This window comes from Epinephelus lanceolatus, chromosome 9 (assembly GCF_041903045.1).
Source record: "Epinephelus lanceolatus isolate andai-2023 chromosome 9, ASM4190304v1, whole genome shotgun sequence".
NCBI classification, from domain to species: domain Eukaryota; kingdom Metazoa; phylum Chordata; class Actinopteri; order Perciformes; family Serranidae; genus Epinephelus; species Epinephelus lanceolatus.
In genome coordinates, this window is record NC_135742.1 from 14,434,407 (window position 1) to 14,461,120 (window position 26,714).

Sequence of the window (26,714 nt, forward strand, 5' to 3'; positions counted from 1 at the left end):
GATGTCTGTGCTTCTCACTCTATCTCAAGGCTGACCCCAATCACTCTACAGAGGAAACTTGTATCGTGAGCTCATTCTTTCAGTCGCTACCTAAAGCTCATGATCATAGGTGAGGGTTGGAACATGCAGTAGATAGACTAGTTAATCAAAAGCTTTTCCTTCCACCTCAGCTCCCTCTTCACCACAACAGGCTGACATAAAGCCGGCATCACTGCTAATACCACACCAAACTGCCTGTCCATCTCACTCTCCATTCTACCCTCACTCATAAACAAGACCCCAAGAAATTTGAACTCCTTCGCTTGGGGAGCAAGTCTCTCCTAACCCTGAGGGACCAATCCACTGTTTTACAGCTGCGAACCCCTCAGACTTGGAGGTACTGACTTCCTGACTGTTTCACACTCAGCTGCAAATCGCCCTAGTATGTGCTGGAGGTCACAATGTGATAAAACAAACAGAACCACACCATCTGCAAAGAGCAGAGATGCAATAATGAGGTCCTTTCATCCACTGCACCTTAACATCCTGACTATAAATATACCAAAAAGATTTGGCTTTAGGGACAACCCTGGTGGAGGCCTGCACCAACATGAAAACATTCATGTTGGTTATACAAAGACTGGGTGGCTTGTAGCCACGACCCCAGTACCCCATATTCCTGCTGCTCTTCTTTCTGTCCTTGTATTTTTTAAATTTAAAAATCATTCACCTCCACCAGCCTGGTGCCACCTCAACAAATATCTTCCACTTGCTCATGAATTCCTCTGAATCATAATACGAAGTTATTAACACATATTCATTAGTGTAGCTGAAAGGTTTGACAACAGCCTCCAGTTTTAGCCGTTTCACACTGGGCCCACCCGCAGTGAACCGTCTGCACACTGATGATGCGACCTGCTTCACACCACAGCCTGTCAATGAAATGGTACTAATGACTGGGAAATGACAAAGAAATGCAACCACAAGGCTTCTACATGACGATAAATTGCATTTATTCTCGTGTCATACTTGCATCTATTCTGCTGACGCATGCATTTCCACGGTCAGACCACATCCTCGAGCTCAACACATAAAGATGAGTGTGTGCATCGGGGTGGGTTTCAGAGCATTCACCATCACATCAAAGAGAGAGATCAGAAGAAATGTTCTGCCTGAGGGGTTTCACTGTTTTTATCTCTTGTGTTGTCTTCCTCATTGTCCAGCCCAGTGAGTAATCTATTTTATATATCCCAGTCATTTACATCTGATATCATTTTTATTCATGTAAACATACAGAAAGTAATGCTACTTTCAATATTACAGTGCAGCCAGGGTTGTGTTTTATTTGGATGACCAGTTTCTGACTAATTCATCTACTCTTTTGTTAAACTGATTAATAGAGTGTGTGTTGTGTTTTAGGTCATGGTTCTGAGATTATTGGTGGGAAAGAAGTGCAGCCCCACTCAATGCCTTTCATGGCTCTGATGGCGAATCCGATCTGTGGAGGGACACTGATCCATCCAAAATGGGTCCTGACTGCCGCCCACTGTGTTGGGTAAGAACAAGATACATACATTTGAAAAATTGTCAAATCTCATGATATGCACAGAAACTAATTTTAATTTTTACTGATGAAAGATATTGTGGAGACTGAAGCTAAAAATGTAGTGTGAAAATAAACATTACATTTTACATCAGCCCACACCCTTGAGTCAATTTTGACACTTTCAGTAACCACCACACCGTCATATCACCTCTGTTTGAAGACACACTCTTCATTTAACTACTGTACCAGTGAAGTCCCTGTACCTAGTTATACTGGAGAAAAAAAGCCATATCCCGACCTTATTATAAGTCGTATTTGATGATGCACATGTAAAGATGCAACTGTGATAAAGCAATAATTTTATCATTATTTATGCACTCCTAGCAGATTCAACATTAGGGCATGTGAACTAATAAAAATGTTTCTTGCTCTTGCAGCATTAAGAAGGTGTTACTGGGGGTACACTCCATCAGCGAAAAGGAAAAGGACTCCAGGCAGGTCATCAGTGTTAAGAGCCATTATCCTCATCCCTGCTTTGATGAAAAAGAAAAGGTCAATGACCTCATGCTGCTCAAGGTAAGGCAAAGCAAAGATGCAACAATCTACACTTTAGGAAAGTTCAAGACTGAGAAACATATATGGAGCAATTTGTTTGAAGTTAATATCTAAGATTGTTTAAAGATGCCAGACTGCACATCAAATTTAATCCAAGTCAGATCATTGTCAATGCAAAGGCAGGCAGCTGCATATCTTAAATGCTTACTGGCAACATCCAAAATCAGGTCAACATGATTCGACTTGAACAAACCAGCCTTGTAATGACATTTCTGCTGCAACAGTCTGTAGCTGAAAGTTGTTTTTTTTACCCATAACAATAAAAAATGTTTCAAGAAGCACAGTACATTTAGGGAAGGTGGAAACAAGAAGGCTGGTGGATTCTGACAACAGAAGGAAGACTCAAATGCAGACAAAACATTCCAGGCAAGAAGGTACGATGAGGGGCAATCATGAAAGCTTAAAATACTATAGGCTTAGAAGTAGGGCAAAGGACTGCAGACTGCAGTCCAAACAGTCAAACGAATCCAGGAAGGGCATGACAAATGAGCAGGCCAAAAAACAGGAATACATCAGTTTCAGGTGCGTAGAGAGCAAAAACATAAGCATGGAAATGGACTGGTTATATACTGTGGGGCTGATGAGGGAAAGTGGAAACAGGTTAGCAGGTAAATGACTAAGGTGTGAGTAAGGTGACTGGGACTGGTGGTAAAGTCTGAGGGCATCTGGTGGACGTATGGAGAATGGCAAGTCCAGAGAGTTTGCAGGGAATGCATGGGCCTGGGTGAGGTAAAAGCGCCTGGAGACAGTGAGAAAATAAAAATAACCGCGGGAGACATTGTGACAGGCATTCGTGAAAATCTTCTTTCCCTGTGCTGTGACAAGTGCTAAAGGCAAAACACAGACAGTCAGCATCAAAACACAATGTTTCCTTTCTTAAATTTCAGCTTGCCAAACCGGCGAAGCAAACCAAGACGGTGAAATGTCTCCCGTTGGGTAACACCGTCAAAGAACCAGCAGCTGGCAGCAGCTGTCTGGTGGCTGGATGGGGGAAAACAAACAACGTTGCCAAGAAAGCTTCAGATGTCCTGATGTCTGCCAACGTGACTGTGATCGACAGAGTGAAGTGCAACTCTCCTGAATATTACAATTTTGACCCTGTTATCACCAAAGGCATGATATGTGCTGGTTCAGATGGTAAAAAACAGGTTGACGCCTGTAAGGTGAGTACACTTTAAATTTTTGTGTCAAGGAAGAAGCCACCTTAACTGCTATGTGTGTCTAAAAATGACATGTTGCATGTTTGTACTCTCTCCAGGGGGATTCAGGAGGACCACTGTTATGCAACGGAGCGCTCGTCGGTGTCACTTCTTTTGGAAAGGGGTGTGGCCAGATTAAAAAGCCCGGAGTGTACTCGTTTCTCTCAGAGAGTCAACTCAACTGGATCAAAAAGACGATGAAGAAGTCTGAAATGGAATGAGACTTTCTTGTTCATTACTCTGTATAAAGCTTGTTTATCTTTGTACTTTTTGCTACGTTCACTTTATCTTAAAGGGAAATTTCGGTTTATTTCAACCCGTCTCCTATCATCCTAAATTTGTTAAAACATAACCGCGCTTTGGAAAGCAGAGCTAAATGGTAAACAAACATGGCAGCACACCGGTAAGGTAAGACAACACATTTACATGTCGTTTTCTATATGTTCTCTGACATTTATCCTAACGATATGAGGCGGTCTTTGTGGAGAAAAAGCTTGTTTAGTGGACTAACTTTGAACTTGAAGGTTGCCCGTTCACTTATGTTTTAACAGGTCTGACGCTACTATGCGCCCTGGCTGTATCTAGGCTAACGGCTAACATGCTAACTATTATTTCTATGTCACTAGTCACTTGAAACAAATTTAGGATGATAGGAGACAGGTTGAAATAAACCGAAATTTCCCTTTAAGTAGATACACCGTATAGAAAAAGAGAATCGCATCATAGAATTTTTTTTTAAAGCTGTACATCCGCAGGCCAGTCCCCAGAAGATGATGTTGGCAATGTATGTTTCTGCGAACCACAAATACGGTAATCTTGTGATCGTGAGGTTGAGGGGATGGTGGATGGTGTGTTTTAGACGAGACACCTGCTAAGCTGCAGACCACTGTTTGAGACCAACAAACAGCGAAACCATGTGTGGTTTAGCAAGTCATTGCTGTTTTTCCAGCTGCTTTTTAGGCTCCAAATGTGGGTGTTGTTTAAGGATCTGTCACTGTGTTTCAAGCACCTTTTTAGGCATGAAAGTGGCTGTTTTTCACCAAGACCTCGCTGCTTTTCCTGCTGGGATAGTGTCAGAAAAGCGGTTGTTTTCCGTAGAGACATTGCTGCTTTTCTAGATGAGATTGTGCCCCCAAACATGATCTTTTCCCGCCACAACCAAGACTTTTTGTGGCCTAACCCTAACCACACACTAACCTCAGCACTGTTGAAACGTAAAATTTGAGCGTATCCACTATTTAATAACATGTTAATTTAACGTATCGGTGGTTTGCAGACTCATTCAATACCAGCATTTTTTCTGTCTTTTTCTGGGTTGACACCAAAGAGCTAAGATGAAAGCAAAGAATCAAACAAACTGCTTCACCACTTCCTTCATCAAACGCTTTAACTGACATTGAGGCTTCAGCTTTGTGGAAAGATTTTATGCTAAAGGTTCATTCTTGGGCACATTATTCCTCATTATTGATTCATTGTATTACTGCATGAAACCTTCAAATAAATGACATTTTCTACTATCTTTAAAGCAGATACATATTTCTATCTTTTTGTATGACTCTGTCTCTCATTGCATTTTCATGACAGTAGCTACAGTACAGTAATTTCACACCTTCATGGTATCACAGATTTGTCTTTCAGTTCTCTGGTTTCAAGTCATGTGAGAGCAGGGTTCAAATTAAAAACCTTTGATGTCTCAGTAAACATGACAGAGCTTTTTTTTTTTTTTTTGACTTTCTCCTCTGTAGGTCATGTGACTGTAGAGCGAAAATGCTTCATGCATGACAGTAATGTCAATGCAAAGAACATTAAAGGGATAGTGCACCCAAAAATGAAAATTCAGCCATTATCTACTCACCCATATGCCAACGGAGGCCCTGGTGAAGTTTTAGAGTCCTCACACCCCTTGCGGAGATTGGCGGGGGGAGCGGCTAGCACACCTAATGGCAGACGGCGCCCCAGACTAACATCCAAGAACATAAAATTGAATCCACAAAGTATCTCCATACTGCTCATCCGTAGTGATCCAAGTGTGCTGCAGCCCCGACATAAAAAGTTGTTTCAAAAAATGTCTTATGAACTCTTGTTTTTAGCCTCACTGTAGCCTGTAGCTCTGACCGCTTCTCTGTGCTCCGCGCTCACGTGTGCATGCTCAGGGTGATTGGTGATGCATGGTCTCTGAAGAGCATTAAGGCCCATTTATGCTCCCTTTACGTATGAAAATGTATACGTCCGTTTCAAACAATGTTACCGTCACTGCCCACATACTTCCATGCGCCCTTTACGTTGGCATGGATGTTAACCAATATATCCACCAGGAGGCAGCCCAGCGTCAAAAGTTTATGACAACAACAAAGTCAAAAACAAACATGGCGACTGTGGAGGAGATATTGATGGCTGAATGCAGCCTCCCCGTGGGTTTTTGTTCTCACTTTTGGAACAATTAAAAGGCCGGTGCCGGAGGACCTCAGGATCCGCGAGGGTTGATATGATAAAAGCAGGTCAGATAAATAAGATGGCCCAAGACCGTTAAGACATTTAAAAACTAATAAAAGAACCTTAAAATCGATCCTGAAACACACGGGGAGCCAATGCAGCGATTTTAAAACTGGTGTAATGTGCGCCCGCCCTCTGGTCCTTGTCAGCACCCGTGCGGCTGAGTTTTGAAGTAACTGCAGGTTAGAGATACCCTTTTTGGGAAGACCAGAGAGCAGGGCATTACAGTAATCTAAACGACAAGAGATAAAAGCATGCATCAGCACCTCCGTGTTAGCCTGAGAAAGAAACAGGCGGACTCTGGCTATATTCTTAAGATGATAAAAACCTATTTTTGTTACATTTTTTATGTGTGGAATAAAACTAAGCTCAGAGTCAAAAATTAAGCCCAGGTTCTTCACATACTGTGAAGGTTTAAAATCTTGTAGTTTTGGTAAAAGTTTCTCTCTCTTGCCTTCAGGACCAATAATTAAAACCTCTGTTTTGTCCTGGTTGAGCTGTAGGAAATTCACTGCCATCCATGACTTGATATCTAAAATACAGTTTAAAAGGGTATCAATCGGCCCTGTGTCATCAGGAGACACGGCGATGTACAACTGTGTGTCATCTGCATAACTGTGGAAGCTGATGCCGTGCCTCCTGATGACGTCCCCAAGGGGAAGCATATATAGATTAAAAAGAAGTGGACCTAAAATTGACCCTTGGGGAACCCCACACCTGATTTCATGCGTTCTGGAGGAACATGTATCCATACTTACAAAGAAACAACGATCTGTGAGATAAGAGCTGAACCAGTTAAAAACAGTACCAGAGAGGCCCACCAGGTTTCTGAGTCTGTTTAATAAAATGTGGTGATCTACTGTATCAAAGGCAGCGCTTAGATCCAGTAGTACCAAGACTGTGAGTTTTTGTGAATCTGCATTAAACCTGATATCATTTAAAATCTTTACAAGGGCTGTCTCTGTCTCTGTACTGTGGTTCATCCTAAAACCAGACTGATATTTCTCTAAAATATTGTTTCCTTTTAAAAAATAATTTACTTGGTTAAAAAACAGTTTTTCTAAAATCTTACTTAAAAATGGTAAGTTGGATACAGGTCGGTAATTATTAAAAGTGTTGGGATCTAAATTACTCTTCTTCAGAAGGGGCTTCACCACCGCCGTTTTGAAGGCGGTGGGGAAGACACCCGTCTGAAGAGAGTAATTTACTATATTTAAAATCTGTTCCTCAAAGAATCCGTAAAATGTTTTTAAAAGTGATGTGGGAATTGGATCTAAAAGGCAGGTTGTTGGGTTTACCTGGGAGAAAACTCGACCAAGTGTCCTTGCATCAACCAGGGCAAAACTCTCCAGTGTTTCCGCAGGTAAAAGCAATGATCCAGGTGTGTTAAAAATTACATTCTGTTGGTATAAAAGACTGGATCTGATGTCATTGATTTTACTTCTGAAGTGGTCTGCAAAGTCCTCGCAGAGGGCATCTGTTGAAATCTTGGCTGTATTTTTAAAATTGGTGCTGGATAAAATTTGCAGCCACTTCAGAAGTTAGGTAGCGTTTCCTTACTGTTCTCACCGGGGCCTCCTGATGGCTAAAACTGGTGATGTTAAAATACACACAGTAGTGGTCAGACACAGCCAGGTCAACAACAGAGGACACACCAGTGAACAGGCCATAGGTTATGACCAGGTCCAGGGTGTGTCCTCTGTTGTGAGTTGGCTGTGTGACGTGCTGTTTAAAATCCATGCAGGTTAAAAGGTTTAAAAATTCTCTGGACATTGTATCCGAGGTATTATCAACATGTAAATTAAAATCACCAGTTATTAAAATCCTGTTGTAAGTGGTGTGTATGATTGTTAATAGTTCTGAGAATTCACTGATAAAAGAGGCAGAATGGCGGGGGGTGGTCTGTAAACTGTGATGCAGAGAATAGGAGGACTGCTAAAAACAAAGGCATGATGTTCAAATGATGAGTAACTGTTAAAAGAAACTTCATTTGAGTGCAGTGTGCTTCTGGTTATAGATGCAGTTCTGCCTCCATTTTTACCCCCCCTAGTAGAGAATAAAAAGTTAAAATGTGTTGGGCAGGCCTCAGTGAGAACAACTGGTGCGTCAGTGCCAAGCCATGTCTCTGTGAAAAGAATACTGTCAATATTATTGTCTAAAATCAGGTCATTTATAATAAAAGTTTTATTTAAAAGAGAGCGCATGTTCAGCACGGCCAAGTTAATGTTCGTGCCGAACTGGTGCTCATCACCTGTGCGATGTATAGAAGTGGGGTGCAGGAGGTTATAATCACGAGGTTTGCTGTGTGGACGGGGTGCTCTGTACCTTATGATGATCTCTATCGGGAATGTTTCTGGTGAGAGTGTTGGTGACAAATGAGACCGGTAGGGGGAGCTGGCAGGGGGAACAGTACTCGGTGCCACTACTGATGCAGGTGGAGGTAGAGTTTCCGTGGAGGGGGCGTGTGATGTAAACAGTCAGTCATGAGGAGCAGATTGAACAGCGTGCTGAATGTTTGCGGATAGCATGTGGCTACCCAGCCTGTTGGGGTGAAGTCTGTCGGTCCTGAAGAAGGAAGACCGGTTCCAAAACAGATTAAAATTGTCAATAAAACCAAGGCCACATGCACTGCAGGCGGACAGAAGCCAGGTGTGGAGAGAGAGGGTCCGCGAGAAGCGGCACGCTCCACGCCCAAGTGTGGGGATCGGGCCGGAGATAAAAACGGACTTTCCACAGCTGCTTAAAAAGTTAAAAAGGGCACTGAAATCCTTTTTGGTAAGCTCAGAGTGTTGGCGAGCTACGTATCGGGTAGTGACAGCAACACTGCCCCCACGGTTCCCGGTGGTACTGCTCCGTTTGGCCCGTATCCGTAAGCTTTATGGAAACGTGCAGAAATACGGACGAAATGAATGCGGAGCACGGACAGAAGGCTCCGTCCGTATCCGTATCCGTATTTAACGTTGAGCATAAATGGGCCTTTAGTCTCGTCAGTACTGATGTCCAGATTCTCAAGTGCAAGCATAATTCCCAGTCTGAGCAGCAAAGACTTTCCTCATCTGTTGGCATTGCTTTGCATTTGAAACAACTACACCACCAGGTTTCTAGTGCTCGACTCCGGTATTCTGCGGCTGGCTGAGGGTTAGGCTCATGAGCTGCCTGCTTCGTCCAGTAGCCTGAGTTCCGTCCGTATACTTGGGCTCAAACAAATACGGCTCAACAAAGAAATGCTGTTCCTCCTCAGTTTCAAAGTCTTCAGACATGTTGCGCTGTACTTTGCTAAAAGACCGTAGTGCAAATTATCTTTTAGCTCTGTGGTTACCGTTGTCTCCCCCTGCGGTGCACGTGTCACGTGATGTAAACACGGGTAAGCAAAGCTAATGCTTTCACTGGTCTCGCGCAAGCGTGCACACATGAGCGCAGAGCACAGAGAAGCAGTCAGAGCTACAGGCTACAGTGAGGTTAAAAACAGAGTTCACATGACGTTTTTCCAAACAACATTTTATGTCGGGGCTGCAGCACACTTGGATCACTACAGATGAGCAGTATGGAGGTACTTTGTGGATTCAATCTTGTGTTCTTGGACGTTAGTCTGGGGCGCTGTCTGCCATTAGGTGTGCTAGCCGCTCCCCCTGCCGATCTCCGCAAGGGGTTTGAGGACTCTAAAACTTCACCAGGGCTTCCATCGGCATATGGATGAGTAGATAATGGCTGAATTTTCATTTTTGGGTGCACTATCCCTTTAAGCTCTGAACCATAAGGAGAAAAAAAAGATCTTGCAGATCGTGTACTTAGACCAGACCACAAGAGACAAATTTACACGTCGTCTTTAAAGACCCCCGACAGGAAACGTGCAACATGTCACACAAGTGTTGCAAAAGTGCCTTTAATCAAATACTGAAGGAGAGCTTAACAGTGAACACACATCAGACACATTCAAAAGAATTGTTTGCCGTTGTAATCAAATATGGCACAGTAACATTTTTGGAGGGATTATTCACCAGTTTCTTTGTCTCTTATCTTAAATACTGCTGTTCTCTTTCATTACTGTGAGCTCAAAGAACCCATTTGTCTCTGCAATATTTGCTCCCCACTTTAAATTCTTGTGGGCGTTTCCTGTCACACAGAATTCAGCTTAGACTACCAGTTACATCTACTGTACACATGCAGTCCTCACGACCTGGGACTTACTGTAAATGTGGCACTGATGCTCAGTTTTCATGCTGCATCACTAGGTGGTGCTCTCTGCTGGAGTTGAGGTGCCGTAATACAGAGAGGAGATGTCACTCAGATGAGAGTCGAGATTATTTCACTTTACAGAACTGAAAATAACTTTAATTAAAAAACCTAGTTCTGATAATAACAGATGATAGAAAATGTCATGTTTATTGTTTGTTTGTTTTTTATCCTAAGTAGCTTTGTTACATGAATACCCGGTCTTCCTGAAATCCACATTTACAATAGTTCAGTAAAAATGGTATCTATCTGAAGGCTGACCCCAATCACTCTACAGAGTAAACTCATTTTGCTTCTACATGACAATAAATTGCATTTACTCTCATGTCATGCTTGCATCTATTCTGCTGACGCATGCATTTCCACGGTCAGACCACATCCTCGAGCTCAACACATAAAGATGAGTGTGTGCATCGGGGTGGGTTTCAGAGCATTCACCATCACATCAAAGAGAGATCAGAAGAAATGTTCTGCCTGAGGGGTTTCACTGTTTTTATCTCTTGTGTTGTCTTCCTCATTGTCCAGCCCAGTGAGTAATCTATTTTATATATCCCAGTCATTTACATCTGATATCATTTTTATTCATGTAAACATACAGAAAGTAATGCTACTTTCAATATTACAGTGCAGCCAGGGATGTGTTTTATTTGGATGACCAGTTTCTGACTAATTCATCTACTCTTTTGTTAAACTGATTAACGGAGTGTGTGTTGTGTTTTAGGTCATGGTTCTAAGATTATTGGTGGGAAAGAAGTGCAGCCCCACTCGATGCCTTTCATGGCTCTGATGCTGAATCCGATCTGTGGAGGGACACTGATCCATCCAAAATGGGTGCTGACTGCCGCCCACTGTGTTGGGTAAGAACAAGATACATACATTTGAAAAATTGTCAAATCTCATGATATGCACAGAAACTAATTTTAATTTTTACTGATGAAAGATACTATCCACGGGGTTTGAATTTTATGAAATAAAGGTAACCTAATCAGACACAAAAGCATGTGAAACATATATTGGTGAGACTGCGTTGCATACTCACATGTGTCGAACTAATTTATTCTTGTTTTGAGGTGAGTATATGTCAGTACACCACAGTGGTAGTCATTGTAGGGGGCTGCAACTAGATTATCTGAATGATAAAGGAACAATAACGAACCAAGAGTGTTTCGATCCTAGTACTATTATCAAGATTTAGCTTAGCAAAATGTATTCTGATAGAACTAATTAAAGTGCATGATGGACAGACTTCTGGCAGGGAAGAAAGCAAAAATGTCACTTCGAGAAACCACAAAGGATACAGGATGTGCTCTTGAGCCTTGTGACATTTGTATCTGCACTTAAGGTGAACTTTAACTTGATTTTTCACTTGCACAGCAGGATCTAAGAGAGATACCAGCTATGGTTCAGATAATATTTTAGTAAAATTCCAACTTGCATGTTTTGTCACTAGTTTCCTCAATACTCCTCATAGCAAAACAAGCAAAAGATCGAGTTTGAGAGCCACTGCCATCCTGTATGTGAATTTCTGAACAAGTCCATAGATAACACTTTTAAAGCCTGTTAGCCTATTCTTTTTTGTTGCACCAAAGGAGGCAGAGACTGAAGCTAAAAATGTAGTGTGAAAATAAACATTACATTTTACATCAGCCCACACCTATGAGAGTCAATTTTGACACTTTCAGTAACCACCGTCATATCACCTCTGTTTGAAGACAAACTCACCATTTAACTACTGTACCAGTGAAGTCCCTGTGCCTAGTTATACTGGAGAAAAGAAGCCATATCCCGACCTTATTATAAGTCGTATTTGATGATGCACATGTAAAGATGCAACTGTGATAAAGTAATCAATTTATCATTATTTATGCACTCCTAGCAGATTCAACTTTAGGGCATGTGAACTAATAAAAACACATGTTTCTTGCTTTTGCAGCATTAAGAAGGTGTTACTGGGGGTGCACTCCATCAGCAAAAAGGAAAAGGACTCCAGGCAGGTCATCAGTGTTAAGAGTTATCCTCATCCCTGCTTTGATGAAAAAGAAGGGGTCAATGACCTCATGCTGCTCAAGGTAAGGCGAAGCAAAGATGCAACAATCTGCAATTTAGGAAGTTTATTCAAGACTGAGAAACATATTTGGACCAATTTGTTTGAAGTTAATCTCTACGATTGTTTAAAGATGCCAGACTGCACATCAAATTTAATCCAAGTCAAATCATTGCCAATGCAAAGGCAGGCAGCTGCATATCTTAAATGCTTACTGGCATTTTTCTCCAAATATAGACAACATCCAAAATCAGGTCAAAGTGATTCGACTTGAACAAACCAGCCTTGTAATGACACATCTGCTGCAGAGTGTCTGTAGCTGAGAGTTGTTTTTTTACCCATAACAATAAAAAATGTTTCAAGAAGCACAGTACATTTAGGGAAGGTGGAAACATTTTCAAGCACTCATGGGCTTCTAAAAGCACATTATATGTCTGACAAGCAAAAAGAAAGGTACAAAAGATTTAAAAAAGAAAGAAACAAGAAGGCTGGTGGATTCTGACAACAAAAGGAAGACTCAAATGCAGACAAAACACACCAGGCAAGCAGGTATAATGAAGGGAAATTTACTGAAAGCTTAACACAATATAGGCTTAGAGGTAGGGAAAATGATTGCAGTCCGAACAGTCAAACACACCCTGGAGGGGCTCGACAAGTAAGCAGGCCAAAAAAACGAGGAACAGGTAACAGGGAAAACCAGGAATACATCAGGTTCAGGTGGGTAGAAAGCAAAAACACATGAGTGGAAATGGACTGGTTATATACTGTTGGGCTGATGAGGGAAAGTGGAAACAGGTTAGCAGGTAAATGAGAGAGTCAAGTGACTGGGACTGGTGGTAAAGTCTGAGGGCATCTGGTGGACGGATGGAGAATGGCAAGTCCAGAGAGTTTGCAGGGAATGCATGGGCCTGGGTGAGGTAAAAGCGCCTGGAGACAGTGAGAAAATAAAAATAACTGCGGCAGACATTGTGACAGGCATTCGTGAAAACCTTCTTTCCCGGTGCTGTGACAAGTGCTAAAGGCAAAACACAGACATTCAGCATCAAAACACAATGTTTCCTTTCTTAAATTTCAGCTTGCCAAACCGGCGAAGCAAACCAAGACGGTGAAATGTCTCCCGTTGGGTAACACCGTCAAAGAACCAGCAGCTGGCAGCAGCTGTCTGGTGGCTGGATGGGGGAAAACAAACAACGTTGCCAAGAAAGCTTCAGATGTCCTGATGTCTGCCAACGTGACTGTGATCGACAGAGTGAAGTGCAACTCTCCTGAATATTACAATTTTGACCCTGTTATCACCAAAGGCATGATATGTGCTGGTTCAGATGGTAAAAAACAGGTTGACGCCTGTAAGGTGAGTACACTTTAAATTTTTGTGTCAAGGAAGAAGCCACCTTAACTGCTATGTGTGTCTAAAAATGACATGTTGCGTGTTTGTACTCTCTCCAGGGGGATTCAGGAGGACCACTGTTATGCAACGGAGCGCTCGTCGGTGTCACTTCTTTTGGAAAGGGGTGTGGCCAGATTAAAAAGCCCGGAGTGTACTCGTTTCTCTCAGAGAGTCAACTCAACTGGATCAAAAAGACGATGAAGAAGTCTGAAATGGAATGAGACTTTCTTGTTCATTACTCTGTATAAAGCTTGTTTATCTTTGTACTTTTTGCTACGTTCACTTTATCTTAAAGGGAAATTTCGGTTTATTTCAACCCGTCTCCTATCATCCTAAATTTGTTAAAACATAACCGCGCTTTGGAAAGCAGAGCTAAATGGTAAACAAACATGGCAGCACACCGGTAAGGTAAGACAACACATTTACATGTCGTTTTCTATATGTTCTCTGACATTTATCCTAACGATATGAGGCGGTCTTTGTGGAGAAAAAGCTTGTTTAGTGGACTAACTTTGAACTTGAAGGTTGCCCGTTCACTTATGTTTTAACAGGTCTGACGCTACTATGCGCCCTGGCTGTATCTAGGCTAACGGCTAACATGCTAACTATTATTTCTATGTCACTAGTCACTTGAAACAAATTTAGGATGATAGGAGACAGGTTGAAATAAACCGAAATTTCCCTTTAAGTAGATACACCGTATAGAAAAAGAGAATCGCATCATAGAATTTTTTTTTAAAGCTGTACATCCGCAGGCCAGTCCCCAGAAGATGATGTTGGCAATGTATGTTTCTGCGAACCACAAATACGGTAATCTTGTGATCGTGAGGTTGAGGGGATGGTGGATGGTGTGTTTTAGACGAGACACCTGCTAAGCTGCAGACCACTGTTTGAGACCAACAAACAGCGAAACCATGTGTGGTTTAGCAAGTCATTGCTGTTTTTCCAGCTGCTTTTTAGGCTCCAAATGTGGGTGTTGTTTAAGGATCTGTCACTGTGTTTCAAGCACCTTTTTAGGCATGAAAGTGGCTGTTTTTCACCAAGACCTCGCTGCTTTTCCTGCTGGGATAGTGTCAGAAAAAGCGGTTGTTTTCCGTAGAGACATTGCTGCTTTTCTAGATGAGATTGTGCCCCCAAACATGATCTTTTCCCGCCACAACCAAGACTTTTTGTGGCCTAACCCTAACCACACACTAACCTCAGCACTGTTGAAACGTAAAATTTGAGCGTATCCACTATTTAATAACATGTTAATTTAACGTATCGGTGGTTTGCAGACTCATTCAATACCAGCATTTTTTCTGTCTTTTTCTGGGTTGACACCAAAGAGCTAAGATGAAAGCAAAGAATCAAACAAACTGCTTCACCACTTCCTTCATCAAACGCTTTAACTGACATTGAGGCTTCAGCTTTGTGGAAAGATTTTATGCTAAAGGTTCATTCTTGGGCACATTATTCCTCATTATTGATTCATTGTATTACTGCATGAAACCTTCAAATAAATGACATTTTCTACTATCTTTAAAGCAGATACATATTTCTATCTTTTTGTATGACTCTGTCTCTCATTGCATTTTCATGACAGTAGCTACAGTACAGTAATTTCACACCTTCATGGTATCACAGATTTGTCTTTCAGTTCTCTGGTTTCAAGTCATGTGAGAGCAGGGTTCAAATTAAAAACCTTTGATGTCTCAGTAAACATGACAGAGCTTTTTTTTTTTTTTTTGACTTTCTCCTCTGTAGGTCATGTGACTGTAGAGCGAAAATGCTTCATGCATGACAGTAATGTCAATGCAAAGAACATTAAAGGGATAGTGCACCCAAAAATGAAAATTCAGCCATTATCTACTCACCCATATGCCAACGGAGGCCCTGGTGAAGTTTTAGAGTCCTCACACCCCTTGCGGAGATTGGCGGGGGGAGCGGCTAGCACACCTAATGGCAGACGGCGCCCCAGACTAACATCCAAGAACATAAAATTGAATCCACAAAGTATCTCCATACTGCTCATCCGTAGTGATCCAAGTGTGCTGCAGCCCCGACATAAAAAGTTGTTTCAAAAAATGTCTTATGAACTCTTGTTTTTAGCCTCACTGTAGCCTGTAGCTCTGACTGCTTCTCTGTGCTCCGCGCTCACGTGTGCATGCTCAGGGTGATTGGTGATGCATGGTCTCTGAAGAGCATTAAGGCCCATTTATGCTCCCTTTACGTATGAAAATGTATACGTCCGTTTCAAACAATGTTACCGTCACTGCCCACATACTTCCATGCGCCCTTTACGTTGGCATGGATGTTAACCAATATATCCACCAGGAGGCAGCCCAGCGTCAAAAGTTTATGACAACAACAAAGTCAAAAACAAACATGGCGACTGTGGAGGAGATATTGATGGCTGAATGCAGCCTCCCCGTGGGTTTTTGTTCTCACTTTTGGAACAATTAAAAGGCCGGTGCCGGAGGACCTCAGGATCCGCGAGGGTTGATATGATAAAAGCAGGTCAGATAAATAAGATGGCCCAAGACCGTTAAGACATTTAAAAACTAATAAAAGAACCTTAAAATCGATCCTGAAACACACGGGGAGCCAATGCAGCGATTTTAAAACTGGTGTAATGTGCGCCCGCCCTCTGGTCCTTGTCAGCACCCGTGCGGCTGAGTTTTGAAGTAACTGCAGGTTAGAGATACCCTTTTTGGGAAGACCAGAGAGCAGGGCATTACAGTAATCTAAACGACAAGAGATAAAAGCATGCATCAGCACCTCCGTGTTAGCCTGAGAAAGAAACAGGCGGACTCTGGCTATATTCTTAAGATGATAAAAACCTATTTTTGTTACATTTTTTATGTGTGGAATAAAACTAAGCTCAGAGTCAAAAATTAAGCCCAGGTTCTTCACATACTGTGAAGGTTTAAAATCTTGTAGTTTTGGTAAAAGTTTCTCTCTCTTGCCTTCAGGACCAATAATTAAAACCTCTGTTTTGTCCTGGTTGAGCTGATATCTAAAATACAGTTTAAAAGGGTTTCAATCGGCCCTGTGTCATCAGGAGACACGGCGATGTACAACTGTGTGTCATCTGCATAACTGTGGAAGCTGATGCCGTGCCTCCTGATGACGTCCCCAAGGGGAAGCATATATAGATTAAAAAGAAGTGGACCTAAAATTGACCCTTGGGGAACCCCACACCTGATTTCATGCGTTCTGGAGGAACATGTATCCATACTTACAAAGAAACAACGATCTGTGAGATAAGAGCTGAACCAGTTAAAAACAGTACCAGAGAGGCCCACCAGGTTTCTGAGTCTGTTTAATAAAATGTGGTGATCTACTGTATCAAAGGCAGCGCTTAGATCCAGTAGTACCAAGACTGTGAGTTTTTGTGAATCTGCATTAAACCTGATATCATTTAAAATCTTTACAAGGGCTGTCTCTGTCTCTGTACTGTGGTTCATCCTAAAACCAGACTGATATTTCTCTAAAATATTGTTTCCTTTTAAAAAATAATTTACTTGGTTAAAAAACAGTTTTTCTAAAATCTTACTTAAAAATGGTAAGTTGGATACAGGTCGGTAATTATTAAAAGTGTTGGGATCTAAATTACTCTTCTTCAGAAGGGGCTTCACCACCGCCGTTTTGAAGGCGGTGGGGAAGACACCCGTCTGAAGAGAGTAATTTACTATATTTAAAATCTGTTCCTCAAAGAATCCGTAAAATGTTTTTAAAAGTGATGTGGGAATTGGATCTAAAAGGCAGGTTGTTGGGTTTACCTGGGAGAAAACTCGACCAAGTGTCCTTGCATCAACCAGGGCAAAACTCTCCAGTGTTTCCGCAGGTAAAAGCAATGATCCAGGTGTGTTAAAAATTACATTCTGTTGGTATAAAAGACTGGATCTGATGTCATTGATTTTACTTCTGAAGTGGTCTGCAAAGTCCTCGCAGAGGGCATCTGTTGAAATCTTGGCTGTATTTTTAAAATTGGTGCTGGATAAAATTTGCAGCCACTTCAGAAGTTAGGTAGCGTTTCCTTACTGTTCTCACCGGGGCCTCCTGATGGCTAAAACTGGTGATGTTAAAATACACACAGTAGTGGTCAGACACAGCCAGGTCAACAACAGAGGACACACCAGTGAACAGGCCATAGGTTATGACCAGGTCCAGGGTGTGTCCTCTGTTGTGAGTTGGCTGTGTGACGTGCTGTTTAAAATCCATGCAGGTTAAAAGGTTTAAAAATTCTCTGGACATTGTATCCGAGGTATTATCAACATGTAAATTAAAATCACCAGTTATTAAAATCCTGTTGTAAGTGGTGTGTATGATTGTTAATAGTTCTGAGAATTCACTGATAAAAGAGGCAGAATGGCGGGGGGTGGTCTGTAAACTGTGATGCAGAGAATAGGAGGACTGCTAAAAACAAAGGCATGATGTTCAAATGATGAGTAACTGTTAAAAGAAACTTCATTTGAGTGCAGTGTGCTTCTGGTTATAGATGCAGTTCTGCCTCCATTTTTACCCCCCCTAGTAGAGAATAAAAAGTTAAAATGTGTTGGGCAGGCCTCAGTGAGAACAACTGGTGCGTCAGTGCCAAGCCATGTCTCTGTGAAAAGAATACTGTCAATATTATTGTCTAAAATCAGGTCATTTATAATAAAAGTTTTATTTAAAAGAGAGCGCATGTTCAGCACGGCCAAGTTAATGTTCGTGCCAAACTGGTGCTCATCACCTGTGCGATGTATAGAAGTGGGGTGCAGGAGGTTATAATCACGAGGTTTGCTGTGTGGACGGGGTGCTCTGTACCTTATGATGATCTCTATCGGGAATGTTTCTGGTGAGAGTGTTGGTGACAAATGAGACCGGTAGGGGGAGCTGGCAGGGGGAACAGTACTCGGTGCCACTACTGATGCAGGTGGAGGTAGAGTTTCCGTGGAGGGGGCGTGTGATGTAAACAGTCAGTCATGAGGAGCAGATTGAACAGCGTGCTGAATGTTTGCGGATAGCATGTGGCTACCCAGCCTGTTGGGGTGAAGTCTGTCGGTCCTGAAGAAGGAAGACCGGTTCCAAAACAGATTAAAATTGTCAATAAAACCAAGGCCACATGCACTGCAGGCGGACAGAAGCCAGGTGTGGAGAGAGAGGGTCCGCGAGAAGCGGCACGCTCCACGCCCAAGTGTGGGGATCGGGCCGGAGATAAAAACGGACTTTCCACAGCTGCTTAAAAAGTTAAAAAGGGCACTGAAATCCTTTTTGGTAAGCTCAGAGTGTTGGCGAGCTACGTATCGGGTAGTGACAGCAACACTGCCCCCACGGTTCCCGGTGGTACTGCTCCGTTTGGCCCGTATCCGTAAGCTTTATGGAAACGTGCAGAAATACGGACGAAATGAATGCGGAGCACGGACAGAAGGCTCCATCCGTATCCGTATCCGTATTTAACGTTGAGCATAAATGGGCCTTTAGTCTCGTCAGTACTGATGTCCAGATTCTCAAGTGCAAGCATAATTCCCAGTCTGAGCAGCAAAGACTTTCCTCATCTGTTGGCATTGCTTTGCATTTGAAACAACTACACCACCAGGTTTCTAGTGCTCGACTCCGGTATTCTGCGGCTGGCTGAGGGTTAGGCTCATGAGCTGCCTGCTTCGTCCAGTAGCCTGAGTTCCGTCCGTATACTTGGGCTCAAACAAATACGGCTCAACAAAGAAATGCTGTTCCTCCTCAGTTTCAAAGTCTTCAGACATGTTGCGCTGTACTTTGCTAAAAGACCGTAGTGCAAATTATCTTTTAGCTCTGTGGTTACCGTTGTCTCCCCCTGCGGTGCACGTGTCACGTGATGTAAACACGGGTAAGCAAAGCTAATGCTTTCACTGGTCTCGCGCAAGCGTGCACACATGAGCGCAGAGCACAGAGAAGCAGTCAGAGCTACAGGCTACAGTGAGGTTAAAAACAGAGTTCACATGACGTTTTTCCAAACAACATTTTATGTCGGGGCTGCAGCACACTTGGATCACTACAGATGAGCAGTATGGAGGTACTTTGTGGATTCAATCTTGTGTTCTTGGACGTTAGTCTGGGGCGCTGTCTGCCATTAGGTGTGCTAGCCGCTCCCCCTGCCGATCTCCGCAAGGGGTTTGAGGACTCTAAAACTTCACCAGGGCTTCCATCGGCATATGGATGAGTAGATAATGGCTGAATTTTCATTTTTGGGTGCACTATCCCTTTAAGCTCTGAACCATAAGGAGAAAAAAAAGATCTTGCAGATCGTGTACTTAGACCAGACCACAAGAGACAAATTTACACGTCGTCTTTAAAGACCCCCGACAGGAAACGTGCAACATGTCACACAAGTGTTGCAAAAGTGCCTTTAATCAAATACTGAAGGAGAGCTTAACAGTGAACACACATCAGACACATTCAAAAGAATTGTTTGCCGTTGTAATCAAATATGGCACAGTAACATTTTTGGAGGGATTATTCACCAGTTTCTTTGTCTCTTATCTTAAATACTGCTGTTCTCTTTCATTACTGTGAGCTCAAAGAACCCATTTGTCTCTGCAATATTTGCTCCCCACTTTAAATTCTTGTGGGCGTTTCCTGTCACACAGAATTCAGCTTAGACTACCAGTTACATCTACTGTACACATGCAGTCCTCACGACCTGGGACTTACTGTAAATGTGGCACTGATGCTCAGTTTTCATGCTGCATCACTAGGTGGTGCTCTCTGCTGGAGTTGAGGTGCCGTAATACAGAGAGGAGATGTCACTCAGATGAGAGTCGAGATTATTTCACTTTACAGAACTGAAAATAACTTTAATTAAAAAACCTAGTTCTGATAATAACAGATGATAGAAAATGTCATGTTTATTGTTTGTTTGTTTTTTATCCTAAGTAGCTTTGTTACATGAATACCCGGTCTTCCTGAAATCCACATTTACAATAGTTCAGTAAAAATGGTATCTATCTGAAGGCTGACCCCAATCACTCTACAGAGTAAACTCATTTTGCTTCTACATGACAATAAATTGCATTTATTCTCATGTCATGCTTGCATCTATTCTGCTGACGCATGCATTTCCACGGTCAGACCACATCCTCGAGCTCAACACATAAAGATGAGTGTGTGCATCGGGGTGGGTTTCAGAGCATTCACCATCACATCAAAGAGAGATCAGGAGAAATGTTCTGCCTGAGGGGTTTCACTGTTTTTATCTCTTGTGTTGTCTTCCTCATTGTCCAGCCCAGTGAGTAATCTATTTTATATATCCCAGTCATTTACATCTGATATCATTTTTATTCATGTAAACATACAGAAAGTAATGCTACTTTCAATATTACAGTGCAGCCAGGGATGTGTTTTATTTGGATGACCAGTTTCTGACTAATTCATCTACTCTTTTGTTAAACTGATTAACGGAGTGTGTGTTGTGTTTTAGGTCATGGTTCTAAGATTATTGGTGGGAAAGAAGTGCAGCCCCACTCGATGCCTTTCATGGCTCTGATGCTGAATCCGATCTGTGGAGGGACACTGATCCATCCAAAATGGGTGCTGACTGCCGCCCACTGTGTTGGGTAAGAACAAGATACATACATTTGAAAAATTGTCAAATCTCATGATATGCACAGAAACTAATTTTAATTTTTACTGATGAAAGATATTATCCACGGGGTTTGAATTTTATGAAATAAAGGTAACCTAATCAGACACAAAAGCATGTGAAACATATATTGGTGAGACTGCGTTGCATACTCACATGTGTCGAACTAATTTATTCTTGTTTTGAGGTGAGTATATGTCAGTACACCACAGTGGTAGTCATTGTAGGGGGCTGCAACTAGATTATCTGAATGATAAAGGAACAATAACAAACCAAGAGTGTTTCGATCCTAGTACTATTATCAAGATTTAGCTTAGCAAAATGTATTCTGATAGAACTAATTAAAGTGCATGATGGACAGACTTCTGGCAGGGAAGAAAGCAAAAATGTCACTTCGAGAAACCACAAAGGATACAGGATGTGCTCTTGAGCCTTGTGACATTTGTATCTGCACTTAAGGTGAACTTTAACTTGATTTTTCACTTGCACAGCAGGATCTAAGAGAGATACCAGCTACGGTTCAGATAATATTTTAGTAAAATTCCAACTTGCATGTTTTGTCACTAGTTTCCTCAATACTCCTCATAGCAAAACAAGCAAAAGATCAAGTTTGAGAGCCACTGCCATCCTGTATGTGAATTTCTGAACAAGTCCATAGATAACACTTTTAAAGCCTGTTAGCCTATTCTTTTTTGTTGCACCAAAGGAGGCAGAGACTGAAGCTAAAAATGTAGTGTGAAAATAAACATTACATTTTACATCAGCCCACACCTATGAGAGTCAATTTTGACACTTTCAGTAACCACCGTCATATCACCTCTGTTTGAAGACAAACTCACCATTTAACTACTGTACCAGTGAAGTCCCTGTGCCTAGTTATACTGGAGAAAAGAAGCCATATCCCGACCTTATTATAAGTCGTATTTGATGATGCACATGTAAAGATGCAACTGTGATAAAGTAATCAATTTATCATTATTTATGCACTCCTAGCAGATTCAACATTAGGGCATGTGAACTAATAAAAACACATGTTTCTTGCTTTTGCAGCATTAAGAAGGTGTTACTGGGGGTGCACTCCATCAGCGAAAAGGAAAAGGACTCCAGGCAGGTCATCAGTGTTAAGAGTTATCCTCATCCCTGCTTTGATGAAAAAGAAGGGGTCAATGACCTCATGCTGCTCAAGGTAAGGCGAAGCAAAGATGCAACAATCTGCAATTTAGGAAGTTTATTCAAGACTGAGAAACATATTTGGAGCAATTTGTTTGAAGTTAATATCTACGATTGTTTAAAGATGCCAGACTGCACATCAGATTTAATCCAAGTCAAATCATTGCCAATGCAAAGGCAGGCAGCTGCATATCTTAAATGCTTACTGGCATTTTTCTCCAAATATAGACAACATCCAAAATCAGGTCAAAGTGATTCGACTTGAACAAACCAGCCTGGTAATGACACATCTGCTGCAGAGTGTCTGTAGCTGAGAGTTGTTTTTTTACCCATAACAATAAAAAATGTTTCAAGAAGCACAGTACATTTAGGGAAGGTGGAAACATTTTCAAGCACTCATGGGCTTCTAAAAGCACATTATATGTCTGACAAGCAAAAAGAAAGGTACAAAAGATTTAAAAAAGAAAGAAACAAGAAGGCTGGTGGATTCTGACAATAAAAGGAAGACTCAAATGCAGACAAAACACACCAGGCAAGCAGGTATAATGAAGGGAAATTTACTGAAAGCTTAACACAATATAGGCTTAGAGGTAGGGAAAATGATTGCAGTCCGAACAGTCAAACACACCCTGGAGGGGCTCGACAAGTAAGCAGGCCAAAAAAACGAGGAACAGGTAACAGGGAAAACCAGGAATACATCAGGTTCAGGTGGGTAGAAAGCAAAAACACATGAGTGGAAATGGACTGGTTATATACTGTTGGGCTGATGAGGGAAAGTGGAAACAGGTTAGCAGGTAAATGAGAGAGTCAAGTGACTGGGACTGGTGGTAAAGTCTGAGGGCATCTGGTGGACGGATGGAGAATGGCAAGTCCAGAGAGTTTGCAGGGAATGCATGGGCCTGGGTGAGGTAAAAGCGCCTGGAGACAGTGAGAAAATAAAAATAACTGCGGCAGACATTGTGACAGGCATTCGTGAAAACCTTCTTTCCCGGTGCTGTGACAAGTGCTAAAGGCAAAACACAGACATTCAGCATCAAAACACAATGTTTCCTTTCTTAAATTTCAGCTTGCCAAACCGGCGAAGCAAACCAAGACGGTGAAATGTCTCCCGTTGGGTAACACCGTCAAAGAACCAGCAGCTGGCAGCAGCTGTCTGGTGGCTGGATGGGGGAAAACAAACAACGTTGCCAAGAAAATTTCAGATGTCCTGATGTCTGCCAACGTGACTGTGATCGACAGAGTGAAGTGCAACTCTCCTGAATATTACAATTTTGACCCTGTTATCACCAAAGGCATGATATGTGCTGGTTCAGATGGAAAAAAACAAGTTGACACCTGTCAGGTGAGTACACTTTAAATTTTTGTGTCAAGGAAGAAGCCACCTTAACTGCTATGTGTGTCTAAAAATGACATGTTGTGTGTTTGTACTCTCTCCAGGGGGATTCAGGAGGACCACTGTTATGCAACGGAGCACTCGTCGGTGTCGCTTCTTTTGGAAAGGGGTGTGGCCAGATTAAAAAGCCCGGAGTGTACTCGTTTCTCTCAGAGAGTCAACTCAACTGGATCAAAAAGACGATGAAGAAGTCTGAAATGGAATGAGACTTTCTTGTTCGTTACTCTGTATAAAGCTTGTTTACCTTTGTACTTTTTGCTACGTTCACTTTATCTTAAGTAGATACATCGTATAGAAAAAGGGAATTGCATCATAGAAATCTTTTTAAAGTGAAAGTGACATTTTTTAAAGCTGTACATCCGCAGGCCAGTCCCCAGAGGATCATGTTGGCAATGTACGTTTCTGTAAACCACAAATACGTTAACCTTGTGATCGTGAGATTGAGGAGATGGTGGATGGTGTGTTTTAGGCGAGACACCTGCTAAGCTGCAGACCACTGTTCGAGACCAACAAACAGCGAAACCATGTGTGGTTTAGCAAGTCATTGCTGTTTTTCCAGCTGCTTTTTAGGCTCCAAATGTGGGTGTTGTTTAAGGATCTGTCACTGTGTTTCAAGCACCTTTTTTTTCACCAAGACCTCGCTGCTTTTCCTGCTGGGATAGTGTCAGAAAAAGCGGTTGTTTTCCGTAGAGACATTGCTGCTTTTCTAGATGAGATTGTGCCCCCAAACATGATCTTTTCCTGCCACAACCAAGGCTTTTTGTGGCCTAACCCTAACCACACACTAACCTCAGCACTGTTGAAACGTAAAGTTTGAGCGTATCCACTATTTAATAACATGTTAATTTAACGTATCAGTGGTTTGCAGACTCATTCAATACCAGCATTTTTTCTGTCTTTTTCTGGGGTGACACCAAAGAGCTAAGATGAAAGCAAAGAATCAAACAAACTGCTTCACCACTTCCTTCATCAAACGCTTTAACTGACATTGAGGCTTCAGCTTTGTGGAAAGATTTTATGCTAAAGGTTCATTCTTGGGCACATTATTCCTCATTATTGATTCATATTGTTACTGCATGAAACCTTCAAATAAATGACATTTTCTACTATCTTTAGAGCAGATACATATCTCTATCTTTTATTCTTTTTATGACTGTCGCATTTTCATGACAGTGGCTAGAGTACAGTAATTTCACACCTTCATGGTATCACAGATTTGTGTTTCAGTTCTCTGGTTTCAAGTCATGTGAGAGCAGCGTCCAAATTAAAAACCTTTGATGTCTCAGTAAACATGACAGAGCGTTTTCTTTTTTTTGTCTTTCTCCTCCATAGGTCATGTGACTGTAGATGAAGCTAAAATGCGTCATGCATGAGACAATTACAGTAATTTCAATGCAGAGAACATTATGTTCTGAATCATAAGGTGGAAAAACAAAGATCTTGCTGATGGTGTACTTGCTCAGACCACAAGACACAAATTCACACGTCGTCTTTAAAGACCCCTGACAGGAAACGTGCAACATGTCACACAAGTGTTGCAAAAGTGCCTTAAATCAAATACTGAAGGAGAGGTTAACAGTGAACACACATCAAACACATTCAAAGGAAATGTTTGCCGTTGTAATCAAATCTGGCACAGTAACATTTTTGGAGGGATTATTCACCAGCTTCTTTGTCTCTTATCTTAAATATTGCCGTTCTCTTTCATTACTGTGTGCTAAAGGAACCCATTTGTCTCTGCAATATTTGCTCCCCACTTTAAATTCTTGTGGGCTTTTCCTGTCACACAGAATTCAGCTTAGACTGCCAGTTACATCTACTGTACACATGCAGTCCTCACGACCTGGGACTTACTGTAAATGTGGCACTGATGCTCAGTTTTCATGCTGCATCACTAGGTGGTGCTCTCTGCTGGAGTTGAGGAGCAGTAATACAGAGAGGAGATGTCACTCAGATGAGAGTCGAGATTATTTCACTTTACAGAACTGAAAATAACTTTAATAATTAAAAAACCTAGTTCTGATAATAACAGATGATAGAAAATGTCATGTTTATTGTTTGTTTGTTTTTTATCCTAAGTAGCTTTGTTACATGAATACCAGGTCTTCCTGAAATCCACATTTACAATAGTTCAGTAAAAATGGTACACTTTAGACAAAACTGACAACATAGCTGTACATCTGTGGTTTCCAACCCTTAGCTTTGGGATCCCTGAAGAGGTATAATGGCCCATTAATTCACAAGTTGGGAAAAGGAAGCAAAGGTTAGAGGAAAGTCTGAAAAGATCAGCACAAATTTGTGAAGCAGAAAGATTTTCTTTATAAATTTCCTATCCTCTTCATGATTTCAGAACCTTTCAGGTTTATCTTGTGGCCCTTTGTGGGAGTCCCACATGTTTAAAACATTGCTCTACATATATGATCATGATTTTGGAGAAAATTTAGGCTAGTAATCAGTCAAAAAACTAACTTAAAAAGGTCTTTATAATATTCAGAGCATATTTATGACTCAGAGGTTTTCTAAAAGTGGAGGTGGCTGAGTCAGTGGCTAGCTAGATTTTCTGTGAAGCGCTGGCCACTTGATTTCGGCGGCCATGTTAAATGATTGAGCAGTAACAGGAGGCCACTCCACTAATCTTTTTTTTTTTTTTTTTTAGCAAATGTTGTTTCCACCTCTATTAATGGTCTGAATATTGTGTACAGTTCCTTTAACCTCAAATAAAAGCAGGACTATAGCTCTTTCCATCATTATTACATCTCTTAAGATCAAAACCAGTCCTATTTTGTTTCATACACCATTTCTTGTCAAACATTAGGGATGTCCCGATCACATTTTTTTTGCATCTGATCCAATACAGAGTCCTTTATTTTGAAGCTGAGTTCGATACCGAGTCCGATCCGATACTTTGCAAAGCATTAAGAAAGAAAGAAAAAAAAAGAATGCATCCAAGTTGTCCCATAAGGTTTGTTTATCTTGGCTGTGATCTTTTTGGCTTTATCATGGTCCTGGGGAAATTTCTATTTCCTTTTCAAAGCCTCTGCCAATGTCGGTTGGTTCTGTGGCTTTTTACTTG

The 26,714-nt window shown here is 41.7% G+C and overlaps 3 protein-coding genes across 5 annotated transcripts; all 3 read left to right on the forward strand.

Moving 5' to 3' along the window:
* The first annotated feature begins 987 nt into the window (after positions 1-987).
* On the forward strand, positions 988-4,864 carry LOC117252909 (granzyme A-like). Its single transcript, XM_078170589.1, has 5 exons — positions 988-1,206; positions 1,399-1,534; positions 1,963-2,101; positions 3,028-3,303; positions 3,399-4,864. The coding sequence occupies exons 1-5, from the start codon at positions 1,143-1,145 to the stop codon at positions 3,558-3,560; spliced, it is 777 nt and encodes a 258-aa protein (XP_078026715.1). The 5' UTR covers positions 988-1,142; the 3' UTR covers positions 3,561-4,864.
* Positions 4,865-9,234: 4,370 nt separating this feature from the next.
* On the forward strand, positions 9,235-15,022 carry LOC144464257 (granzyme A-like). 2 transcript variants are annotated; one of them, XM_078170590.1, is made up of 6 exons: positions 9,272-9,382; positions 10,438-10,594; positions 10,787-10,922; positions 11,999-12,134; positions 13,185-13,460; positions 13,556-15,022. In XM_078170590.1, the coding sequence occupies exons 1-6, from the start codon at positions 9,368-9,370 to the stop codon at positions 13,715-13,717; spliced, it is 882 nt and encodes a 293-aa protein (XP_078026716.1). In that variant the 5' UTR covers positions 9,272-9,367; the 3' UTR covers positions 13,718-15,022. The 2 variants fall into 2 exon arrangements, with proteins under 2 accessions (XP_078026717.1, XP_078026716.1); XM_078170591.1 differs by lacking the exon at positions 10,438-10,594 and having other exon boundaries at positions 9,235-9,382.
* A 4,337-nt stretch (positions 15,023-19,359) lies between these two features.
* LOC144464258 (granzyme A-like) lies at positions 19,360-24,756 on the forward strand. 2 transcript variants are annotated; one of them, XM_078170593.1, is made up of 5 exons: positions 19,360-19,512; positions 20,917-21,052; positions 22,129-22,264; positions 23,315-23,590; positions 23,686-24,756. In XM_078170593.1, exons 1-5 carry the CDS (start codon positions 19,464-19,466, stop codon positions 23,845-23,847), a joined length of 759 nt encoding a protein of 252 aa, XP_078026719.1. In that variant the 5' UTR covers positions 19,360-19,463; the 3' UTR covers positions 23,848-24,756. The 2 variants fall into 2 exon arrangements, with proteins under 2 accessions (XP_078026719.1, XP_078026718.1); XM_078170592.1 differs by lacking the exon at positions 19,360-19,512 and adding an exon at positions 20,604-20,724.
* Positions 24,757-26,714: the final 1,958 nt, after the last annotated feature.

Bases quoted from the DNA above. Each gene is read 5' to 3' on its own strand.
- LOC144464257 (XM_078170590.1), top strand. The intron at 10,595-10,786 runs GTGAGTAATCTA...GTTGTGTTTTAG, and splicing joins CTTCCTCATTGTCCAGCCCA to GTCATGGTTCTAAGATTATT. The intron at 10,923-11,998 runs GTAAGAACAAGA...TTGCTTTTGCAG, and splicing joins ACTGCCGCCCACTGTGTTGG to CATTAAGAAGGTGTTACTGG.
- LOC117252909 (XM_078170589.1), top strand. From the start codon at position 1,143: ATGTTCTGCCTGAGGGGTTTCACTGTTTTTATCTCTTGTGTTGTCTTC. The intron at 1,207-1,398 runs GTGAGTAATCTA...GTTGTGTTTTAG, and splicing joins CTTCCTCATTGTCCAGCCCA to GTCATGGTTCTGAGATTATT. The intron at 3,304-3,398 runs GTGAGTACACTT...TACTCTCTCCAG, and splicing joins AACAGGTTGACGCCTGTAAG to GGGGATTCAGGAGGACCACT.
- LOC144464258 (XM_078170592.1), top strand. From the start codon at position 20,661: ATGTTCTGCCTGAGGGGTTTCACTGTTTTTATCTCTTGTGTTGTCTTC. The intron at 20,725-20,916 runs GTGAGTAATCTA...GTTGTGTTTTAG, and splicing joins CTTCCTCATTGTCCAGCCCA to GTCATGGTTCTAAGATTATT. The intron at 21,053-22,128 runs GTAAGAACAAGA...TTGCTTTTGCAG, and splicing joins ACTGCCGCCCACTGTGTTGG to CATTAAGAAGGTGTTACTGG.